The 19,513-nt window shown below is 45.5% G+C and overlaps 1 protein-coding gene across 1 annotated transcript in view; it reads left to right on the top strand.

The window, feature by feature from the left end:
• Positions 1 to 19,513, top strand: part of LOC142576041 (switch-associated protein 70-like) — a 37,931-nt gene that overhangs the window by 5,345 nt on the left and 13,073 nt on the right. The window contains exons 5-9 of the mRNA XM_075685945.1: positions 1,086 to 1,232; positions 4,746 to 4,857; positions 7,099 to 7,256; positions 8,245 to 8,390; positions 16,242 to 16,440. Coding sequence (XP_075542060.1) covers positions 1,086 to 1,232; positions 4,746 to 4,857; positions 7,099 to 7,256; positions 8,245 to 8,390; positions 16,242 to 16,440 — 762 coding nt within the window. The remainder of the gene's footprint in view (positions 1 to 1,085; positions 1,233 to 4,745; positions 4,858 to 7,098; positions 7,257 to 8,244; positions 8,391 to 16,241; positions 16,441 to 19,513) is intronic.

Below are 19,513 nucleotides of genomic sequence, written 5' to 3'. Positions count from 1 at the left end.
GGCAAACTGAGGATGCGAGCAGCAAGGGAAGGCATGTGGTGATGAGGGAGAAGGAGAGGTCAGCACATGAGGAATGTTGTTACATTTAGCTTAATGCTCCTGACACAAGGGTGAACTCAAGTCCTTTAAAGTAAACCCTATTACTTTTGACACACCTACCACGTGCAACGGTTGTGCAAATACACAACCGTCGCAAAATAAGTCAACTTCAGCACTCAGCGGTGTGTTTTGTTCAATTTAGCTGTTGTAAATGAGGTGTTGGTTTTCTTTTTGCCAGCTCAAACTAGTGGATGAAAATGTGGAATTTTTCAGAAGCGCTCTCACTTGTGTGTGCTCTGCACCCATAGCTTTTCATTCATTACCACAGAAGGTTGTCTGCAAGTATAGAGCCGGCTACGGTTCGTTAGATGCATTTGATAGTGACAACGCTGTGACTACAAGCACCACTTCACATGGCACGTGCCATAACGCACAGCACATGTCAGTTGCTGCAATGCCCACATATTCTAGTTTACTGTAACGCTGCGCCAACAAAACTGGATAGCAGGAAAAATATGCGTACAAAGCTTCCTGAGGTGACTACTGCAAATACAATGATTTAACAGTGACGGCTTTTGCAATGAGGTCAGTTGCACGAGTTCAAAAGTGTGGCTGCAATGAATGTTCACGACTGAGTAAAGGTTCAGCGACTGAGTAAATATTTCACTAATGTAATAAAAGATTGTGTTGCATTTGACTGTCAACAAATGGAGCAAATGGCAAGTCTTGGAATTGTTTTCTTCATGTAACTATAACTATGTGATAAAATCAAATCTGTAACCTAACAGTGACATCATAAGTGTTGCAGCTTGGTGTGAGATTCAGAAGTTTTGCGCTTGTTTTCACAGCTAATAATACCATAACTTTTTTCACTGAATAAACAGTTTTGGTAATATTCTCTACCAGTCTTAGCAGACTATTTGGTGTTTCTGTTAGTGCCCCTTTAAAATCAACTATGGCATTCTTGCATCATGCACAAGATTTTGTAAACTTTAGTGTTAGATGGCAAAGGTTCTGTTGTGTACAAAAACATTTATCTCTTACAGGGCTTGCTCAAAAAGAAAATGTCTACCTTGGGCCTGTGGTGGGAGATGTACTTTGTGCTACGTCCTCACAGTTTCACCTACTTTGGCACCAAGGAAGGGAGCCGCAAGAGTGGAGAGATCTGCATCACGTCACGCACACGCGCTGAGGTATGGGGACACACTTCTTGTTGGAAATCTGTCACTGTCAATTCAATATTTCAGACTGCCTGATTACTTATACATTTTCATGGCGTTGTCTCTATCCGAAAAATCAGTGGGCTTGTCCATAGTCGGCCACCAGTGGTCACCTTATTCTGCATAGCAGTCTGAGCGCAGTTTGAAGCTTTAGTGAATAGCCATAACCCTGCCTCGCCTAAGGCCCACGCCTCGTAAAAAATCAAATAGTGCGGGCATTTGTGGTGGTCTCATACCTCACAGGAGTACCGACTAATGTGGGTTTGGGCTCAGCGAGACACAGGGCCACGTCAGCCGCCGTCTCACATAATCTAGCACGCCACGATGCGTGCACTCAGGCTGCAAAAGCGGGGCACTGAGTGCTGTGCACGCAAAGAAAACACGGCATTGCACTAAATTTATAGAAGCAGTTTATTTGTCTCCAGTGACACCCAGTACTGCACAAACAAGCAGACCTGGGCTGGCGCAGGAATCAAAGGCGTTCCCAAGCCAAAGGCCAAATATACAGAAAGGGGCACTGCTAGCAGATTGCTGCAGGAGAAAGCCTGCCCGCAACACGCTGATAGGAAAAAATTGTCCCCACGGCTATGCTGCTTGCCTGCTCTTGCAATAACCAATGGGCCCACTCGCAAGAGCTAGGGCAATCATTGTCATCTTGGGCCTCCAGTAAATGCGGCTCGGCATAGTAATATGACCATGCATTTCTTAAGGCACTGCTCTTCGCCATAGAGTTCAGAAAAGGAGCAACACAAGGCAAGCGCTCGCTGTTGGTGCAAGAACTGCAGATGAGCTCAAGTCCGAATGGTGCCTGAACAAAGGGGCTGGTGCACGAAAGGAAAAATGTAAAACTGGGTGATGGCCCAGAGAGGTCCATCTCACGCTCGCTCTGCTGACCGTGCCCGTTGTGCCACCGCTACTGCCGCAGCCGGCATTGCGAAGTGCCACTTTCGCAAACCGGTTCATGAGAAAAGCCACCCCCCGACACTCCTGACGGGTGCAAAAGGAGAGGTGTAGGGACGACAGAACAGGTGACAGCCCGCACAAAGGCACTGGAGCACACTTCCATCCCCCCACCTTACACAAGTATATACAGCAAAAGCTTGTTAATTCACTACTCGTTAATTCGAAATTTCGAAGTAGTAGCCGCGGTCCGTCCAACAATGTATTAAAAGCAATATGTAACACATCCTGCTTATTCACACTGAAATCCGCACCCCCACCGATAATTCGAACTCCACATCATCGTGGATGGGGAGAGTGCTAGTGCGCGGGAGCACGCTGGAGTCGCCACGCGGGTCGCGCAGCTTTGCTTTTTCGATCAACGGCAAGGATGATAACACCGTCGCCGTGCGCCATGTTCTCTGTGTACGAGCTTGCGAGGGTGAGTCGGCGAACGCGGCTCAATCTCGCGTGCACGAGAGAGGAAGGTGGGGCAGAGCGCGCCCTCTCTTGTCGCGCGCAAGGCAGTGGGGTGAGGCGAGGGAGAGACGGGGGTATGATCTTCGGCGGTTGCTGCTTACGGTGCGGCCATGCGGGCGCCACATCTTAAAAGCGATCTGCGATGTTTACAGCGTGCGCGTAGTGCCGGTAGCTTCATATGCGATGCGCTTTCTACGTTTCGTTCGCGTTGAAGCAATGGCTATACGAATGTCAATTCGCTCGCTGCTACTGCTGCATGACCTCACTCCAGCGTTTTTCAGCGAGTTTCCGCGGTCATCGAGCAAGATGCGTTCATGCTTACCTGTGCGCGCGTGACACAGTGCTTGTTAATTTATTTAGTAAGCGAATGCTTACAAGTTTATACGGCCATTAAAACTATTATCCTTACTTCATATAGCTATCTACTAATTTTCTATCGCAATCGATGCTTCGCTGTTCGCACGAGACTGCGAGATTTTTTTTTTCTTTTCTCCGCCCCAGTCAGTGCGACGAACGCGCGGATGGAGCAAGAACCATCTCGACGTCGGACCATGCTGGCCGCGTTCGGTTACGTTGGCTGCGCCAGTGCTTCAAAGTATAGACGTTGTTCACGCCAACGTGACGTAGCATGTGCGCACATGCTCACGCCACGTCAAACTATATACGTGCCTTAACCGAGCGATTTTTTTTCTCTGACTTTCATTAGTTCGAATTTGTATAATTCGAATTTTCATAGCGTCCCCACGGAATTCGAATTAATGTGCTTTTACTGTACAGTATACATGACAGAACCTCGTTCATACATATTGCAAAAAAATGTGTGAAAAAATGTACTAACCGGGAAAACGTACGACTTGAAGTAACTAAAAAAGTTGACTGACTCAACTATTATTGATGTCTACGTAGTGCGAAACGTTGCATGAATTGTTGCAGCACGAGGCGCTGACGCGAGTCAATGTGGTGGTGCTCTGGCAGCTCGAAACGTGTTTTGTTTTCCTGTTGTGTGGTGTTTTAAGAGGGGATTTTTTTTCTTCTCATGAGTACATTACGTGCATTGAAACAGTTTTTTTCTGTATCAGTAATGAATAATATATTGTTAATATCGGCAAGTTCGCGGCAATAATGTAGCCATGTCCACTTTGAGGGGACAGAAACAGACGGTCGCGCTTAGCTGCCAGTGACATAGAAACACACGGCGGGCATGCTGCGAGAACTGCAGCATTTGTCTTCAGTACTATTCTAATACGGCACGTTTCTGCTAAGGGTGGGCGAATATCTTAGCTGTGTTACAAGTGGTCGGTGTATGAATAGGGCATGCAGAAAGTGATAAAGGGAATTAAATGAAGCATCTGCTTAAGAATGTTTGGTGCGTGCAGACTGCTTGGTATGTGTTGAAGAGTCGTTCACGTAGCATTCAACAGCATTCGACAGATGGTAAGCATGATCATCATTAGCTGGACTTGGCACACGACATATCGCTGCTGCAACTTTGGAGTGCGATCATTACACGGGAAAGAAACAAAATAAATTTTGACGACAAAATTCAGGAGTGCAATCATTACGCCACTGCGATCATTATGAAAGTAAATACGGTACCGTTCTCGATCGTCCGTGTATTGCATATTTTCTTATTTACACGGGATCTAGCGGCCGGAAAACGTTATCATACGATTGTAGTTCTGCGACGTACTGAACATTGGTGCCGAAAAATCTTGTTTTCTGGGAACGTATGAACCGGTAAAAAATGAATGGAACTCTGTTAAATCATTTTTTTATGTTCTCAATTGCGAACGTTGGCGTCGGGAAAATGCACGTGATGGGAACATATCAGCAAGGTTCTGCTGTACTTATTATGCATGGATGACACAGAGAAAATATGTTTTTGGGCAGGTTTATGGAAGTTGCACATGTTATTGCATTTCACAAAGGAAACTGTTTCTGACATAACTGAGGCATTGATCTAAGTAGAATGTGAGGCTTATGTGCATATGAATTTTGTCCAGCCTTGCATCTGCAGTTGAAGTGTTTATGCCAGGACCAACACGCTGTGATGTGTTTTCTATGCAGCCAGTTGGTGACACCTCTGCTAGAAAAGGGCATCGGTTCATGGTCACCACAGATGACAAAGTCGTTGAGCTCTCTGCATCCGATTACAAGTCAAAGCTGCAATGGATGTCAGGTATCCATTGCTCGATGTATTGCATCTTGCCATTCACTTTACTGAAGTCTGCTATCTTGTAGGATCTTCTGCAGTCAGACATTTACCCTTGCTTGAAGCAGCCTTATTTCAAGCTTAATCCTCATCCTAGACCCTGATTGTTGCCTAGAAGCAATTCGTGGTGCATTCCACTGGTTTACCTAGAACAGTTACTATAATCCTAGAGATAGCCGACTAGTCTTTTCCCCTTTCAAATTTCAGTATGCCTGCAAAAAACTGTTTCATGCCAAATTGTCCAGCTAGAATGTTGCCACGCGCACCCAATTCTGGAAATTATGTCATTTCCGTTGAGTAGGTTTTGGGATTGGCAATGTACTGGGGCGACTTCAGCATTTCTCAGCATCTATTGTGTGTAGGCCTTGAAGTGCTAGGAAAATGCAATCTTCAAGCAGAAAACCTCGTTACGTATGATGTTTACACAAGATGGCACAACTAGATTCGCTCAATTTGCCCAACCAACCGAAGTGATGCAGCATGCCCATGAATCCTCTGTTGAATCCATGCCCCTATGGTGGAGTCCATCTGAAATTGCCAGTTTAGCATGCAAACATACTCCAGGTAGATCAGTGGAATTCATCCCCATAGAGCAAACAACTTACTTTGAATCAGCCAGGGTAACTCATCGTTAGCCACAAATCAGTACCAATAAACAAATAGATATAGATAGATGCAGATAGTACTTTGTTGCAGTTGATTGTCTTGTGTTACACCTTACATACTCCAGCAATCCACCAACTAGCCTAACTAGTAGTTCTAGTCCACAGTTACGAATGTACAGTTAAACCTCAGTATAACAAAGTATTTCACTTTTTATAACCTCTTGTCCATAGAACATCATGTAATTAGGACCTCAATACAACAAAGTGTTTGTATGCGATTTAAATGTAACAAAATTTCACTTCCACAGCAAAGGAATGCCGAGACAATAAATGGGAACTTCCGTTGATGCAGATCATCAAATAATTGAAATACAAGAGGCTGCTTGCAAACGCACCTCTCAAATCACGCGGCGCCACAAGAGTGACTGCCGAAGTGAAGCCGCATCATGTTCCGTATAAAGTCAAAATTGCGAAAAGATCTGATCTCATTCTGTGCACTTTGTGCTTTAGATGAGAGTGAAAGTGTGCGAGGGTGAGAAAGAAAGATGGTGGCTTCACGCAGGAAGTGAAGCTCGCTTGTGAAAACGCGATCAAGCACGTGCGAGGGGAGGGGTGGTGTAAGTTGGTGCGTGTTGCGATTTCTGGCGCATGCATCTCGGCTGGGGCTACACATGGCTGTAAGCGTAAGGAGTACGTTCACCTAGGTCAATTAGTCACAGGGGACCCTGATCATGAGAAGGGAATTCAAAGGCGAATGCGTGGCTGAGCGTATATGCAGCCGCGCACCCTGCTTTATAGGTAATCTGCCGCGTGTGCAAAGAGTGGGCGTGCCGAGACAGCGTGTCATCATGTAAGCTGTCTTCCAGCATGTTTAGTATTGAAGGTTGCGTAATCTCAAGTTTCGGTGACCCATTGGAGCGAGAGGAAGACGAAGCATTCGCTGCCCGCTGCTGGCATTTTTCATAATGGCGCCGTCCCAGTGCGGGCGATGCTGTCAGCCATTTGGGTGAATTGTGCCGAAAGCGTGCCTAGCTTCTCTTAATTCGTACCGCCAATGTGAAGATATCATTGACGTGGCATGAAACTGTATCATTCGTCGCTGACTCCCAAATTGATCAAAATGACTGGTTTTCTCATTCAAATTTGCTTTCTTTTTCGATTGCCCGATAGTTCAGAAAACTCTGAGGCCCCTTTCCATGTAATAAAATCAATCGGTGGCCATACTTACTTGCATAAAAGGTTGAATTTCAATACAACAAAATTTCTATATAACGAAGTGAATTGCCGATTTTATCTACTTCATTGTATCGAGGTTTAACTGTATTTGTAGATAAACAAGGCATACAGGCTGTTTTCTCTGAAGGCAGGTTCTTGCTACATTCACAAGTGCGGTAAGACTTCTTGGGCTAGTTGGGTGATGTGCATCGAAGCCATTGTGTTGCATAGAAACACAAAGAAGAGGACTGTGGTCTTCTTCTTTTGTGTCCATGGCATCCTGTCCTTTTCTCTCTCCATGTTTCTTTGCGCTACAATAGCTTCAATCCACAAGTGCTGTGAGGCTACACTAAAAAATTATTGACATCCGTCCGTTTGCTACATGCAGCCATCCAGACGGCAGCGCAGCACTCATACACGTACCGCTCATACCAGCGCCACCTGGCTATCAAGCGCCGGAATGAGCGGCAGGCCTGTCACACCAGGAAGCAGGAAGAAGAGCGCCAGCGACTGCAGCATCTCGCTCAACTTGAGAAGGAGAAAGAGGTAGTATCTCTTGGCCTGCTGTTTATTAGGCTGCATTTGACCAATGCGCCTCTCCGAGCTGCTCTGGTCCAAATGTGCCGTCACTTGCAGGAACAAAAGTAGCCTGCACTTGTTGCTTTGGCTCATAAGCTATGCAGCACACTCGTGCATGGTCAGCCAGACAAGGGCAGTCAGGTGTTGAAAATACCAAGTGATGAATACTGCCAGAGCTTATGAAATGTGTCAGTGCTGAAGGTACCGTATTTATTTGAATATAAGGCGAGGTTATTTCCCAGAATCTTTAGCATCAAAATCAACCCCTCCTCCCTTATATGCCAGGCTGATAGATTCAATTACTGCTTTAATATGACAGTGGCAGTGCCACATTTATGGTGATATGGATTTTAAACAGTAGTGCAAAATGTAAAAACTAATTTGGCCGGTGGGGCTGTGTCGTATTATTGTGCATATAGACTGCAGAAAAAAGATGAGAAAAATTTAACAGTAAAGGTGGAGTGCAAGTTATATGTGAATTTTGCCTAGAGGTGTGGCTTTAAGGCAGTGCGAATTTTGCTTTATATTGTGGCTTCATGGCATCATGACGTGCATTGCCATAAAGCTCCACCTCAAGGAAAAGTTCTCACCAGTCCAGTTTTGTTATCTACCAGGGAACCTCACCCTCTGTGGAGCTTGTTGAGGTGCATAATATGAACATTTTTGGGCCTCGATAGGCACAGCACCGAGAAACTGTGCGACATTAGATTGACATCGTTGCTGCTACAGCTTGGGTGTAGAGTTCACAAACATATGTTGTACAATCATTTGCTCTACTAAAAATCCACCTTTTAAGGTTAGTGATCAAATATATTTTTTTAACGAATACCGTACCGCTGTAAGGCCGTGTAGTGTTTCTCGTCCCTGTTCTAAGCATGTTATGTTCAACTTCTGTGCTTTCACATTTCACAGACTGTCTGAACATCTCTCACGCGCTTGCCGTCGTTTCTCGCAGGCTCGCCGGAAGGCAGAGGAGCAGCTCAAAAGTGAGCACCAGAAGCGACAGGAGTTGGAAGCAGCCCAGCAGGAACTCGAACGCAAGCTCGAGGAAGAGCGGCAGGCCAAGAGGGATGAAGAGATTGTGAGGACCCTGCAGTCGAGGTATTCATCAGCACAGTCTTTCTCTATATGCTGCTGCCCATGAATTCGCACTGCCTCTTTAATTCATGCTCTGTTTTTTCAGCCATTGCTTGGAAGAAATTTGTACCTTTAGATGGTAAAACAACACGAGTGCACACATCTCGGAAAGAACTCTCATAGCATACCTACCAACTCTTCCTAATTTTCCATAATATGTACGAATTCGGACTAGCTTACGATTTTACTGCGGAGCTGTTAGCCTCTAGTTGGTTGGAATTTTTCACATCGTCCTCACGAGGAAAAAAAAAGAAAAGAGAAAACCTTCAGTGATTGAAGGGAAAGGTCTGTACATTCTATACAGCACAGCATTTGTTTCAGTAAAGAACAAGCACGAAGCAAGCATCCAAACGACATAATTGATAAGGCGCTCCTGCTGACAATGCGAAACAAGTAGCACTCCCCAACGTTTATAGGTACTTTCCCAATTTCGCAACTCCTCCTTTCGAGCCATGCACGACTTGTTCCTAGCGACTGTGACGGCGCTGCAGTCGAGCTTTGCGCCAAGTGAGCTGCGCTTCTCTGCTGACGTGCACGCTGGTTGCGGGTGTTTGCGCTGCTTCTTGCGCTGGTAGCCGATTTTATTTTCTCACTGTGTGTGCCTTGTCACTGTTCTCGTGCATGTGGCCGGCGGTCAAGGCCTTTTGCATCCGGTCCAAGTTCTGCGCTCGCGGAGACACGAGTGCCTGCGACATGCGGGTCTCCGAGTGTTGTTATTGCGCACACACTTTAGTTTGTAGGCCCACTTTTTTTTTTTTTTTTTCTCCTGAGGTAAACCTTACTCCTGGTGCCATATTTGACTCACGTTATGGAACTTCACAACATGCCAACACGTTTCGTGTCTGTTTCCGTCAGCAGGCACAGGAAAGCTCCTACAAATGACACCCAATTCTCCCGCAGTCAGATCCGCGTTGTTACTTTAGAATTGGAAAAGAGCCATTTCCCGTGTGGAGAAAGGTTTGGGGGAAATCATGCAAGGTATCTGATGTACAGTTTAAGGATAAGGACATAATCAAGTCGCATGTTCCACGCTGTAAGCGGTGGGGTCATTAAAAGTGGGCGCGATGCATGGGAGTGCATAAAGTGCATAATTCCTTGCTTGTTTCCAAACGTTCCAGTCTGCTTTTGCTCTCACCGAAAACATCAAAGGTTTTCAAGCACGCTGAGAAAGTTGTAGAATCACGTTGTGGCCTGTCAGAAAATATCCGCAAGTCGCCCCTTCCTTCGGATGTACGCCTTTGGCTATGGTGCCTAGAATATTATACTTCAGCTTAAACAGCAGAAAGAGAGAAAGAAAGAAAATGGTCAAGAGCAGCCCCCCCCCCCTTTATTATATTTAGGCTTTATAATGGTTTTAGTCAACAACAACAAAAAAGTTGCCTTTTGATTCCTCTCCTCTGCACTCGTGGGCACACAACAAATCGCATGTCAGTGATAGTAGCGACGTTCACATTGATACGTTAAAAGTGTACCCTATTCATACGCTGGCACTTGTAACACAGGTGATATATTCGTCCACCCTTAGCGGTAACAGGCTGTATTAGGATTGTAGTGAGGACAAATGCTGCTGTTTGCCCGCCATGTGTTTCTATGTCACTGGCAGCTAAGCGCACCCATCTCTGTTTCTGTCCCCTCAAAGTGGACATGGCTACGTTATTGCCGCAAACGTGCTGATATTAATATTATTCATTACTGATAAGGAAGAAACTTTCAATGCACGTAATGTACTTGCGAAAAGAAAAAATGTCATTCGGGTTGCTCTGCCGGCTGCCATTTTTGTTTTGGTGTCCCGCACTGTTACAGCAGCAGCTGCCTGTTTGTTAACCTGTTGTCATCCCGCAGCAAATGTGGGAGGGAAAAAAAAAAAATTTTTTTTTTGTTCTTTTCACAGAAAATTTACCCTGCGTAATGATCGCACTCCGAATTTGCATCAGTTTTATTTACAAATAAGTGCGATCATTATGCAAGTAAATACGATATTTTCCATTCTGAGTATTCCTTAACTTGTATGGGAATGAAGTAAGGTGGGATGCCTTACTTTTTTTTTTTTTTGTAACGTGAACTTTGGAACTAAGCAGCTTACTACTAGGCATGTATAGTAGAGCCTCATTCATATGTTCTGGAAAAAAAAAACTAAAAAAAAAAGGTACTAACTGAGAAAACATATCGTATTTACTCAAATCTAATGCGCACTTATTTTTCTACAAAACGGATCCAAAAATTGCATGCACGTTAGAATCGAGTACGACCCTAAATCTGTGTTACTATATCGTCATTGTCATTTCGAAATGGCCTCCTCGTGCACACTTCAAGCCTAGCTTGCTCCTTGGTTTGCTGTATCAGCATGGAAGTGCCGAATGCAAAGACATGCTAACTTCATACGATCACGTGTGTGGAGACTGGAGACGGATGGAAATCTAGCCACATCACGGGCGTTCGGAGTTGCTGAAACTTGCGGGTGGGACTGACGCAAACAGAAGAGGCGTCCTTCTCTGGCAGCTGCTGCGGACAGTTTGGCCGCGCTGCTTCTATCTTGAAAGTGATCTGCGATGGAAACAGTCAACGCATCTAGACACACCACGCTGTGTGCTCGTCGCTTATTTGTGTTGAAGCAAGAGGCCGCACAAAGGTCAATTCGCTCACTCCTGCTACCACACTTCCTCACTTCAGCATTTTGATAAAGAGTTTCCGCAGTTGTTGAGTGAGACGTGTTCATGTTTGCTTGTGCGTGCGGGACACCATGTTTGTTAATTTAGATAGTAAGCAAATGCTTAAAAGTTGACACGGCTGATAAAACTCCTTACTTTTGCTCTTGCTGTCTACTAATTTGCTATCGTAATTGATGCTTCACCTTTTGGGCGGAACTGCAACTTTCTTTATTTTATCGCAACTTTAGTGCATTGGGAGTAAATCCTTGTTTTTCCAAATGCGAGAAAGTTGTATTTCTGTATGAAACAATCAGATGCATTGTACTGTATAGGAATTTTCTTTTGGTAGGTCACGGTAAATGGGTGCGCATTACAATCGAGGGCTCTTTTTTTTCCTTTATGTTTTTGGTCATGGAAAGCAGGTACGTGTTACAATTGAGGGCGCATTAGAATTGACTAAATACAGTACTATCCGAAGTAACTAAAAAAATTTGACGGAGTCAACTATTCTTGACATCTGTGTTGCAACGCCAGCGCATGTTGACCTGGTAGTGCTCTGGCGGCCCGCCCGAGACGCATTTTGTTGTTTCCCTATTGCATGGTGTTTTAAGAGGGCGACGAGAAACTGAAACAAAATCGAGCTGGTGGGCAGGGCTGGATGCTGCCGAAGCGAAACGTGATGCCCACATCAGGCCTCTTGCCTCAGGGAATGACGACGCCTTTGGATTATCGCCTACTAAAAGTGTGCAGTACGCTAGCAGTGGCGCTACACGTGCTATAAAACACGCAGGTGAAGATGCTTATTGCGATAGGTTTGGCAGCGATAGCTGCGAATGTGGCGTGTGACGACCAGGGCGAAGATTTGCTGGTACCGGAACAAGAAACTGCATGATCCCTCGTTTTCATGTGAGATGGGCGGCTGTATACTGTTTTCGATCGCACGCGCCTTGCGCCTTTTCTTGTTCACATGGAATCTAGCGGCCAGAAAACGTATGCAATCGCAGTCTGCAGCAAGGAACGACTGCATGCTTCGGTTATCGCCTATTAGAAGCATGCGCTTCGCTTCCGATGGCACCGCGCGGTGGGAAAAGAGACAGGCAAAGATGCTGATCGCAAAAGGATTGGCAGTGATCGTATTCCTAGGGGCGGGCAGTGCAGCGTGACCCGGACAATGGACAAAAGGAAGTGAACGATAAGAATGCGCTCGTATCGTCCACTTCCTTTTGTCCTTCAACCCAGTCATGCTACCCTCCTCTTGGAGTATGTTCACTCACCAACTCGCTCAGCTTGCCATATTAATTTTGCAGTGATAGCCGTGAATGCCACATGCAACGACCCTGGAGATGATTTGCTGGTACCGAAGTGAGAAACTTATTGCGGGCCGGCGTTTTCACTTGAGACAGGCGTGCGAGTATTGCGGTGAAGCTGCCACGGCAGGCAGCTGTGTACTGTTGTCGATCGCGTGTGCCTCGCGCATTTTCTTGTTTACATGGTATCTAGTGGGCAGAAAACGTTATCATACGATTGCAGTTTGATGACGTACTGAACGTTGGTGCCAAAAATTGTTTTTTGGGAACGTATGAACCGGTCAAAAATGACCATAACCCTATTGCGTCATATTTTGTGTTCTTGACTGCGAATGTTGACGCCGGGAAATTGTACATAGCAGGAACGTTTCAATAAAGTTCTACTGTAACTGTCGCAACAAGGCTATTAAGACGACATTTAAAAGATTTGAAGCACATTCAGATCGCGGGGTTAACTTTTACAGTATTTTACGATAGGTGAGTACACCAAGAAGATGTGGCACATGTACCAGCCTTCAAATTTCAACGGTGAGAAGCAAAACTCCTCTGCTTGGCTATAGCCAGCTGATGTCTGAACAGGGCAGCAGTTGGTGCAAGTGGGCATGCCTTCCTTTAACTCGTGCTGTGTCGTGTCGCGTTTTGAACAGAAATTGCTGCTTATAAGCGTGCACATACATACATACATACACACACACAAACACACACACACACCCGCCGTGGTTGCTCAGTGGCTATGGTGTTGGGCTGCTGAGCACGAGGTCACAGGATCGAATCCCGGCCACGGTGGCTGCATTTCGATGGGGACAAAATGCGAAAACACCCATGTACTTAGATTTAGATGCAGGTTAAAGAACCCCAGGTGGTCGAAATTTCCGGAGTCCTCCACTACGGCGTGCCTCATAATTTAATACATACATACATGCACACATACATACATGTATGCATGTATGTAAATGTATGTCCCACATACATGTACATACATACATACATACATACATACATACATACAGGCTGTCCCACATAACTTGAGCCAAGAATTTAAACATGAAAGGCATGTCAGAAGCGAATTGAATCGAATGCCTATTTGCAATAGCCTATAGTAACTCAGACAATATTTTGTTTTCCCCATAACTCTTTAATTATTTAAGTTTAATTACCCAACTTTTTCATTATTGGTTGAGGACCCCAAGTATGATGCACAGATTTGTAGAGCACCTTCAGAAATCACCGATCGAGTTGGTTCATTTACAATATGTCTCGCGTAGTCCTTTTTTCCAGGTTGCAAAGAAATCCTGTGAAATATTAAAAAAAAACTGTGACATAGCGCTTTAGCAGAGGTATCGTGCTGCTCTCGAGCGTGCTTACGGTGAACAAGGTTGGCTCCTGTCGGATGACGGTGAAAATGCATGCTGCTGCTATGAGATAAAGAATGCCCTGCCACTTCCTCGTCGCCAGTCACGATACAGCAGACTTACAGCTACTATTGCTGTAACTAAATGTACAACATTTTGAATGTTTAAATATACATGTTCACAATTACGCTCCTGCTGAAAATTCACACCAGCAGCAAAATAGTATACACTTGGTTACTGCCACATTAGCTCTGCTGTGTGTTTATATGGTTGAGCTCTGTCGCCAGGTGGCTGCACCATGCAGGCCATTCAGGTTTGCACCTCCGCTCATCCAGTAAAACGCCCAGTCGGCTTGCACTTGCGTTTACCCAAATACCAGAAGCATTAAAAGTCTCTATTGTAGTAATCCTCTGGCATCAAGTGCCGGCTGCAAACACGTAGATGCTGGCGCCGATCGGATACTGACAGCCTGATGCGCTGTAGCCACTCTGCTAGCATGTTGCCTTGCAGAGGAACATGGGGTCGCAGCTTGGCATGTCGCCGATCGCTAGATTTGCAGCCCACTACGTAACAAGGACGATCCATGGTGCTCGCAAAAAGAAAGCTTGAGACAAGCATTGACCGTGTAGATCATGTCAACACTAAGAATATTGTAACACATGCAGACGACACTCGCTGTATGACAGAAGTGCTTCAGTGCAGTGATAAATTGTCAGTGTATTTTCTTTCTGTTTCTTTGTGCAAACAGATGAACCAACATTCCAACTAATTACAAACAACATTTGTTCGCCGTAACATTTGAAAAATTATCAATGACGTAACCTGGGTAGCCAATCAGATAGCTCACCCAACTGACACCAGTTGGGCTAACAAAGTCAATTAGGAGGGGGTGACTGAAAACTGAGGGGAGCGACAGGGTGGGCAATCGATAGCAATGCACATTCTGAAAACATTATAATAAATTACACGCTTTAAACGAAGCACTTTAATGCATCACTTAATGATCAGAAGGACCTACCCTAACAACTCAATACATTTGTACAAGATCATCAAAATCGTTTCAGGGTCTTTTTAAGGGGACATGGCTCTTGCTCCGCAAGAACTGGCCAATAACTGATTTTCGAAAAATCACATTTTCAGTTTTTGTCATGTCTCATAATCAGATGGTGGTTTTGGCACGCAAAGCTCCTGAACATAATTTTTAAAGGTATTCTCTATTTACCCTCCCAAGTACTTAAGCTTTCTGAGCTTCAGTTATCTCGGGAAAACCAGTGCGTTCATGACATGTTTGTGTTTTCTTTGGGTAGAAAAAAAGTCGCAGTTTCACTCTAAAGGTGGAGCATCGATTGTGATAGCAAATTAGTAGGCAGCTATACAAAGTAATAATAGTTTTATTGGCCATATAAACTTCGGAACATTTGCTTACTAAATGAGTTAACAAGCATGGGTCACTATCTTGTATGCATTCAAAAAAGCAGACGTTCAGTTTGGCTTCACACGTTTGGCCTGGGCCATGATATCAGCACGGCCTGGACAGTTGCGTGAGGCGAAGCCAAATGGTGGCTTTTCGAATGCGTACGAGATAGCGGCCATGGTGTCAGCGTGCACAGGCAAACATGAACACAGCACACTCAACGACAGCGGACACTCGCTGTCAAAACACTGGGGTGAGCAAGTGCGGAAGCAGTAGCAAGTATGCAGCACACACGAAGGTACGAGCCATCTGCAGATCGCTTTCAAGATGCGGCACATGCAACGGCACCAAATATGCAGTTGCTGGCGGAGTAGCAGCCGCTCCTCCCTCCCTCATGCACTGCCTCCCCGCTTTCCTCCCTTTCGCATGCGAGATCATCAGTTCCCCTTGTGCCCAGTCACCAAATACGCTGTTGCTGCCAGAACCCAACACTGCCACCTCCCTTTCCTCTCTCCCTCCCTCCCTCTCCCTCCCTCCTTCCATCCCCCAACTGCCTTTCGTGTGATGGAAGATGGCACATCTGCTCTCCACTTTCCTCCCTCGCATGCGCCAGATTGAGCTGCGATTGTCTGCTCCCCTTGTATGCTTTCACTTGCACATACAACGTACGGCACGTGGCAATGGTGTTATTGCCCTTGGACTTTATACGGAATGTCACGGCGACGCCGACAGCAAAAATGTGCCTGAAACATCCATATAATTGCTATCACAATAAAATCGGGATTCCATGCAAGATAAATGTTCCTCAGGGGCGGCTTAGTTTATTTCCTATTAAATTCTGTGGTTTTATGTGCCAGATTCACAATCTGATTAGGGGCACGTCGTAGTGGGAATAATTTTGACCACCTGGTATTTCGAAATGTGCACTCAATGCACGGTACAAGAGAATTTTTGCATTCCGCCTTCATCAGAATGCGGTTGCTGCAGCTGGGATCAAACCTTTAAGCTCGGCCTTGCTACACCGTAGCCACTGGGCTGACAGTGGGTTCAGGTGCGGCTGAAGTCGTGCAATCGACTTCTCTGCATTTCTGCAGGATCCTAGCCGAGGAATGGGAGAAGCGGGAGCAGCTGGAGCAGGAGAGAGCCGAGCAGCAGAAGCAACTGGAAGAGGAGAGTCAGCGCAGGGAGCACCTTGAGCAGCTGCGCCGCCAGAAAGACCGCGAGATCAACTCCATTGCTCAGAAGCTCTCAACACTCAAAACAGAAAAAGTAATGCTCAACTCACAGCTTGAGGTAAGGGCTCTTGCAATGCAGCACTCGTATCACTCTCGTTTTCTTTTCTTTTTTCTCTCATCACTTTACAGTCATTCTTTCTAGAGTTTGTGTGACAAATGTGGTTGCGGAAGTGATCGGAAAGCATAAATTTTCTGAAGTTTGACTGGAGTGAATTAGGTGGCATGCGCTTAATACAGTTGAAGCTTCTTTTTAAAAATGGACACTCAAAATTTTCGTTGTGCTAAAAGTGGCATACTTTGTTCATGATGGTTTGAGAAAGCCTCAACCATCACATATGCACTTTACTGATTATTGGAATGCAGAGAGTTTCACAATATGTTTGAGGAAAACGGGTTTACTAGAGGGAAAGTATGTTAATTTCCGCCATGGTCCTGCAAGTCGCCACAAAAGCCTTTCACCACGTCTTGATGCACGCCTCCGTTGGTGCATAACAAGTCAGTCCATATTTTGGCCACTGTCAACTGTAACTGAAAGGCAAACGAAAAAATTGTCAGTGCCTGCAACAAGGCCACGCATGACGGATGTGTTGTCACCAACATGTCACCCTTGGAGTCCTAATTCAACAGTGCAGACATTACAAGCAACCTTCAAGTTGTTCACCTTGGTGTAGGACAGGACAGCACTGTCGATGTCTGCTAGACATTCACATGTTGCAACAATTTAACATTTTTGGCCACGGTAGGAGCTCAGCATACTTCATTTACTGAGAGCCCTGGACATCCTAGGATCTTCTTTGGCAAAAAGGTGAGGCACTTCCTCACCTGATCTCCTCAGGCATCCCACATGTGAAGTGTCTGAAGGTAGTACCAGTAGGTATTTGGACCTGAAAGTGTGGCACCTCATCAGTTGGCAATATAAACGCAGAGCTTGCAAGTCCCAATGGCCTTCCTCGTCAGGACACTGCAAACTAGTGAGGAGAGGCATTGCGCACCTAACACCTAAAGAGACCCTGAAATGATTTAACGGTTATGTAAACGAAACATCAAGTCTCTAGGGTAGGTCCTTGTAGTCGCGAAGGGCCAAATTTAAGTGTTCTGGATAAACTGTGTTGCTTCACTAAAGTGCAGTGGCACCGCTTTCCATGTTTTCACCCGCCTCTCCCATTCTATTATAGAATGGCTGAGTGTTAGTTCCATTGAGTGATGGCACTAGGACAAGTGATTTGGTTGGCTTTCCAATGACATCATCTCATATTGAAAAGACTGCCTTCAAGTAAAGATGCATTTCTAACGTCCCCGTCCCCCTCGTTATCCTTTCTGCTGAACCTGCAACATGAAAGAAGTAGGCTTCGATTCCTTGCATCTCTGGAGTGAGCGAATCATTATCAAGAATTTTCAAAGATTGTAACGTCCACGTCTGTTCATGTTGCTGTAAGCAAAACTCGAGCTCCATTTTGTGGGAGTTAAGGGCCGCATTATAAAAGAATTTCCAGGCAGGTAGCATTGGTGAAACCAGAAACCTCAAGACAAGACTAAAGTAGCTCCAGAATGGTGTGGTCAAAGGGAAAACCATTGCTCAAATTCCCGGGCCATGCAATACGAAAAAGTAGTCCATAATATTAGCTGCAACTCAGTTTCTGTCATTACTAAAGAAAATAATTTGTCATCCCAGCTCCCTTTAGAATCATTACAATACGTGTGTATACCACAAATAGAACAAGGAGCCCTCTCCCTGGTTTCAGAACCCTTGACAGCTGACAAATGATAGTGATCCTGACATTGAAGAGGTGCCTGGTCTTTACCATATGACCAATCTGGCACAGTCTAACCGTGCAGCACCAACAATGGCTACGTACAAACCAGTGATTAGTAAGTCGCATGGCGCACAGTCCGCGCTTTTGCCTGACACGCAGTTTGACTTTATGAGCTGACGATAACCTGCAAAATCCAACTTCCCACAAATCTAAGAAAACACTGCTCTCTTTCAGAAGAAAATTGGAAAGGAAAGCTTCTAATGTAGTAAAGGATTGCCATAACACATAGGCCTGCTATTAAACTAAAAATCTCATATTAAGTACAGCATGACTATTTCTTCAGCTTTAGAGTGCAAAGAGCAGTTGATTCTATAGCAGGCGTTCTATTGATAAAAAATTATTTTCTAGGCTTATATACATCTATGTACAATGCTATGCAGTCAATGTCCGATTTTTTTTACTCCCTAGCGGCCGCAAAAACATGCGAAAAATCGGGCAGCTTGAAAAAATACACATGCCTCTCACTGTCCCCAAGCGCTCAAATCGCCACAGGCACGTCCAAAATAGCTACCGAAATATTCTGAAAAGGCATGCCACTACACTTGCTAAGTGCATCAGTGCTCGTACTGTGACAGGAGATGGCAGGTGCACGCGTGTATATTTAAGGAATACGTACTTGTCTCTTCCCACGCTTGGTATGCTTCACCGCAATACTACGCGTATGCTCCGCCACGTAACACCACTGTATTGAGCCGAAGCTGACTTTCAAGAACTAGCATTATGCAATGCATGATGGTTTCTGATCTTCGAAACCATTGGCGAGGATTACAAAGACTGAGTCAGTCCCACTGCAGACAGTGGCAAATTCTTTCAATGAAAAACGTGGTACCAAACAGCAGGAAGCTTGGTAGCAAACGTTGAAGCAGCTAGGCCTAGCGTTGCCATGGCTCAAGTGAGCTAGAAGAGGGTAGTGGGCACACTCGTCGGCCGACGTCATGCATTGCGGGGATGCCGGCTATGTCACCAGATTGTGCTTCAGCGCGCCTCCGCGATACAGCACCACTGCCACCTTCAATATAGCGAGCATCGGGGCCTCTCCACAGTTCGCAGTAGCCTTTGGAGTGCGCGGAATTTTGTTTCTTTCGAGAACCCATCACTCTCTGCACCCTCAATCTGCTGAGAGTTTTTCTATGGACAGTGATGTGGCCTGACAGCCAGTGACGGTCTTCTGTGACGAAAGTCCCACCTGACAGCAAAACCATTGTTTTGCACCAGGCTGTCGCACAGGTTACGTCTGCGTGAAGGGCGGCACGGAAACGTCTTTGTTCGACGTTCCGAAGGATGCAGTCCTCGGGAAGCAATGGGAAAAGAATCTGC

The sequence above is a fragment of the Dermacentor variabilis genome, chromosome 3 (assembly GCF_050947875.1).
Source record: "Dermacentor variabilis isolate Ectoservices chromosome 3, ASM5094787v1, whole genome shotgun sequence".
Taxonomy (NCBI): domain Eukaryota; kingdom Metazoa; phylum Arthropoda; class Arachnida; order Ixodida; family Ixodidae; genus Dermacentor; species Dermacentor variabilis.
Note: the sequence above shows the minus strand (reverse complement) of the source record. Positions and strands in the feature narration are given on the sequence as shown.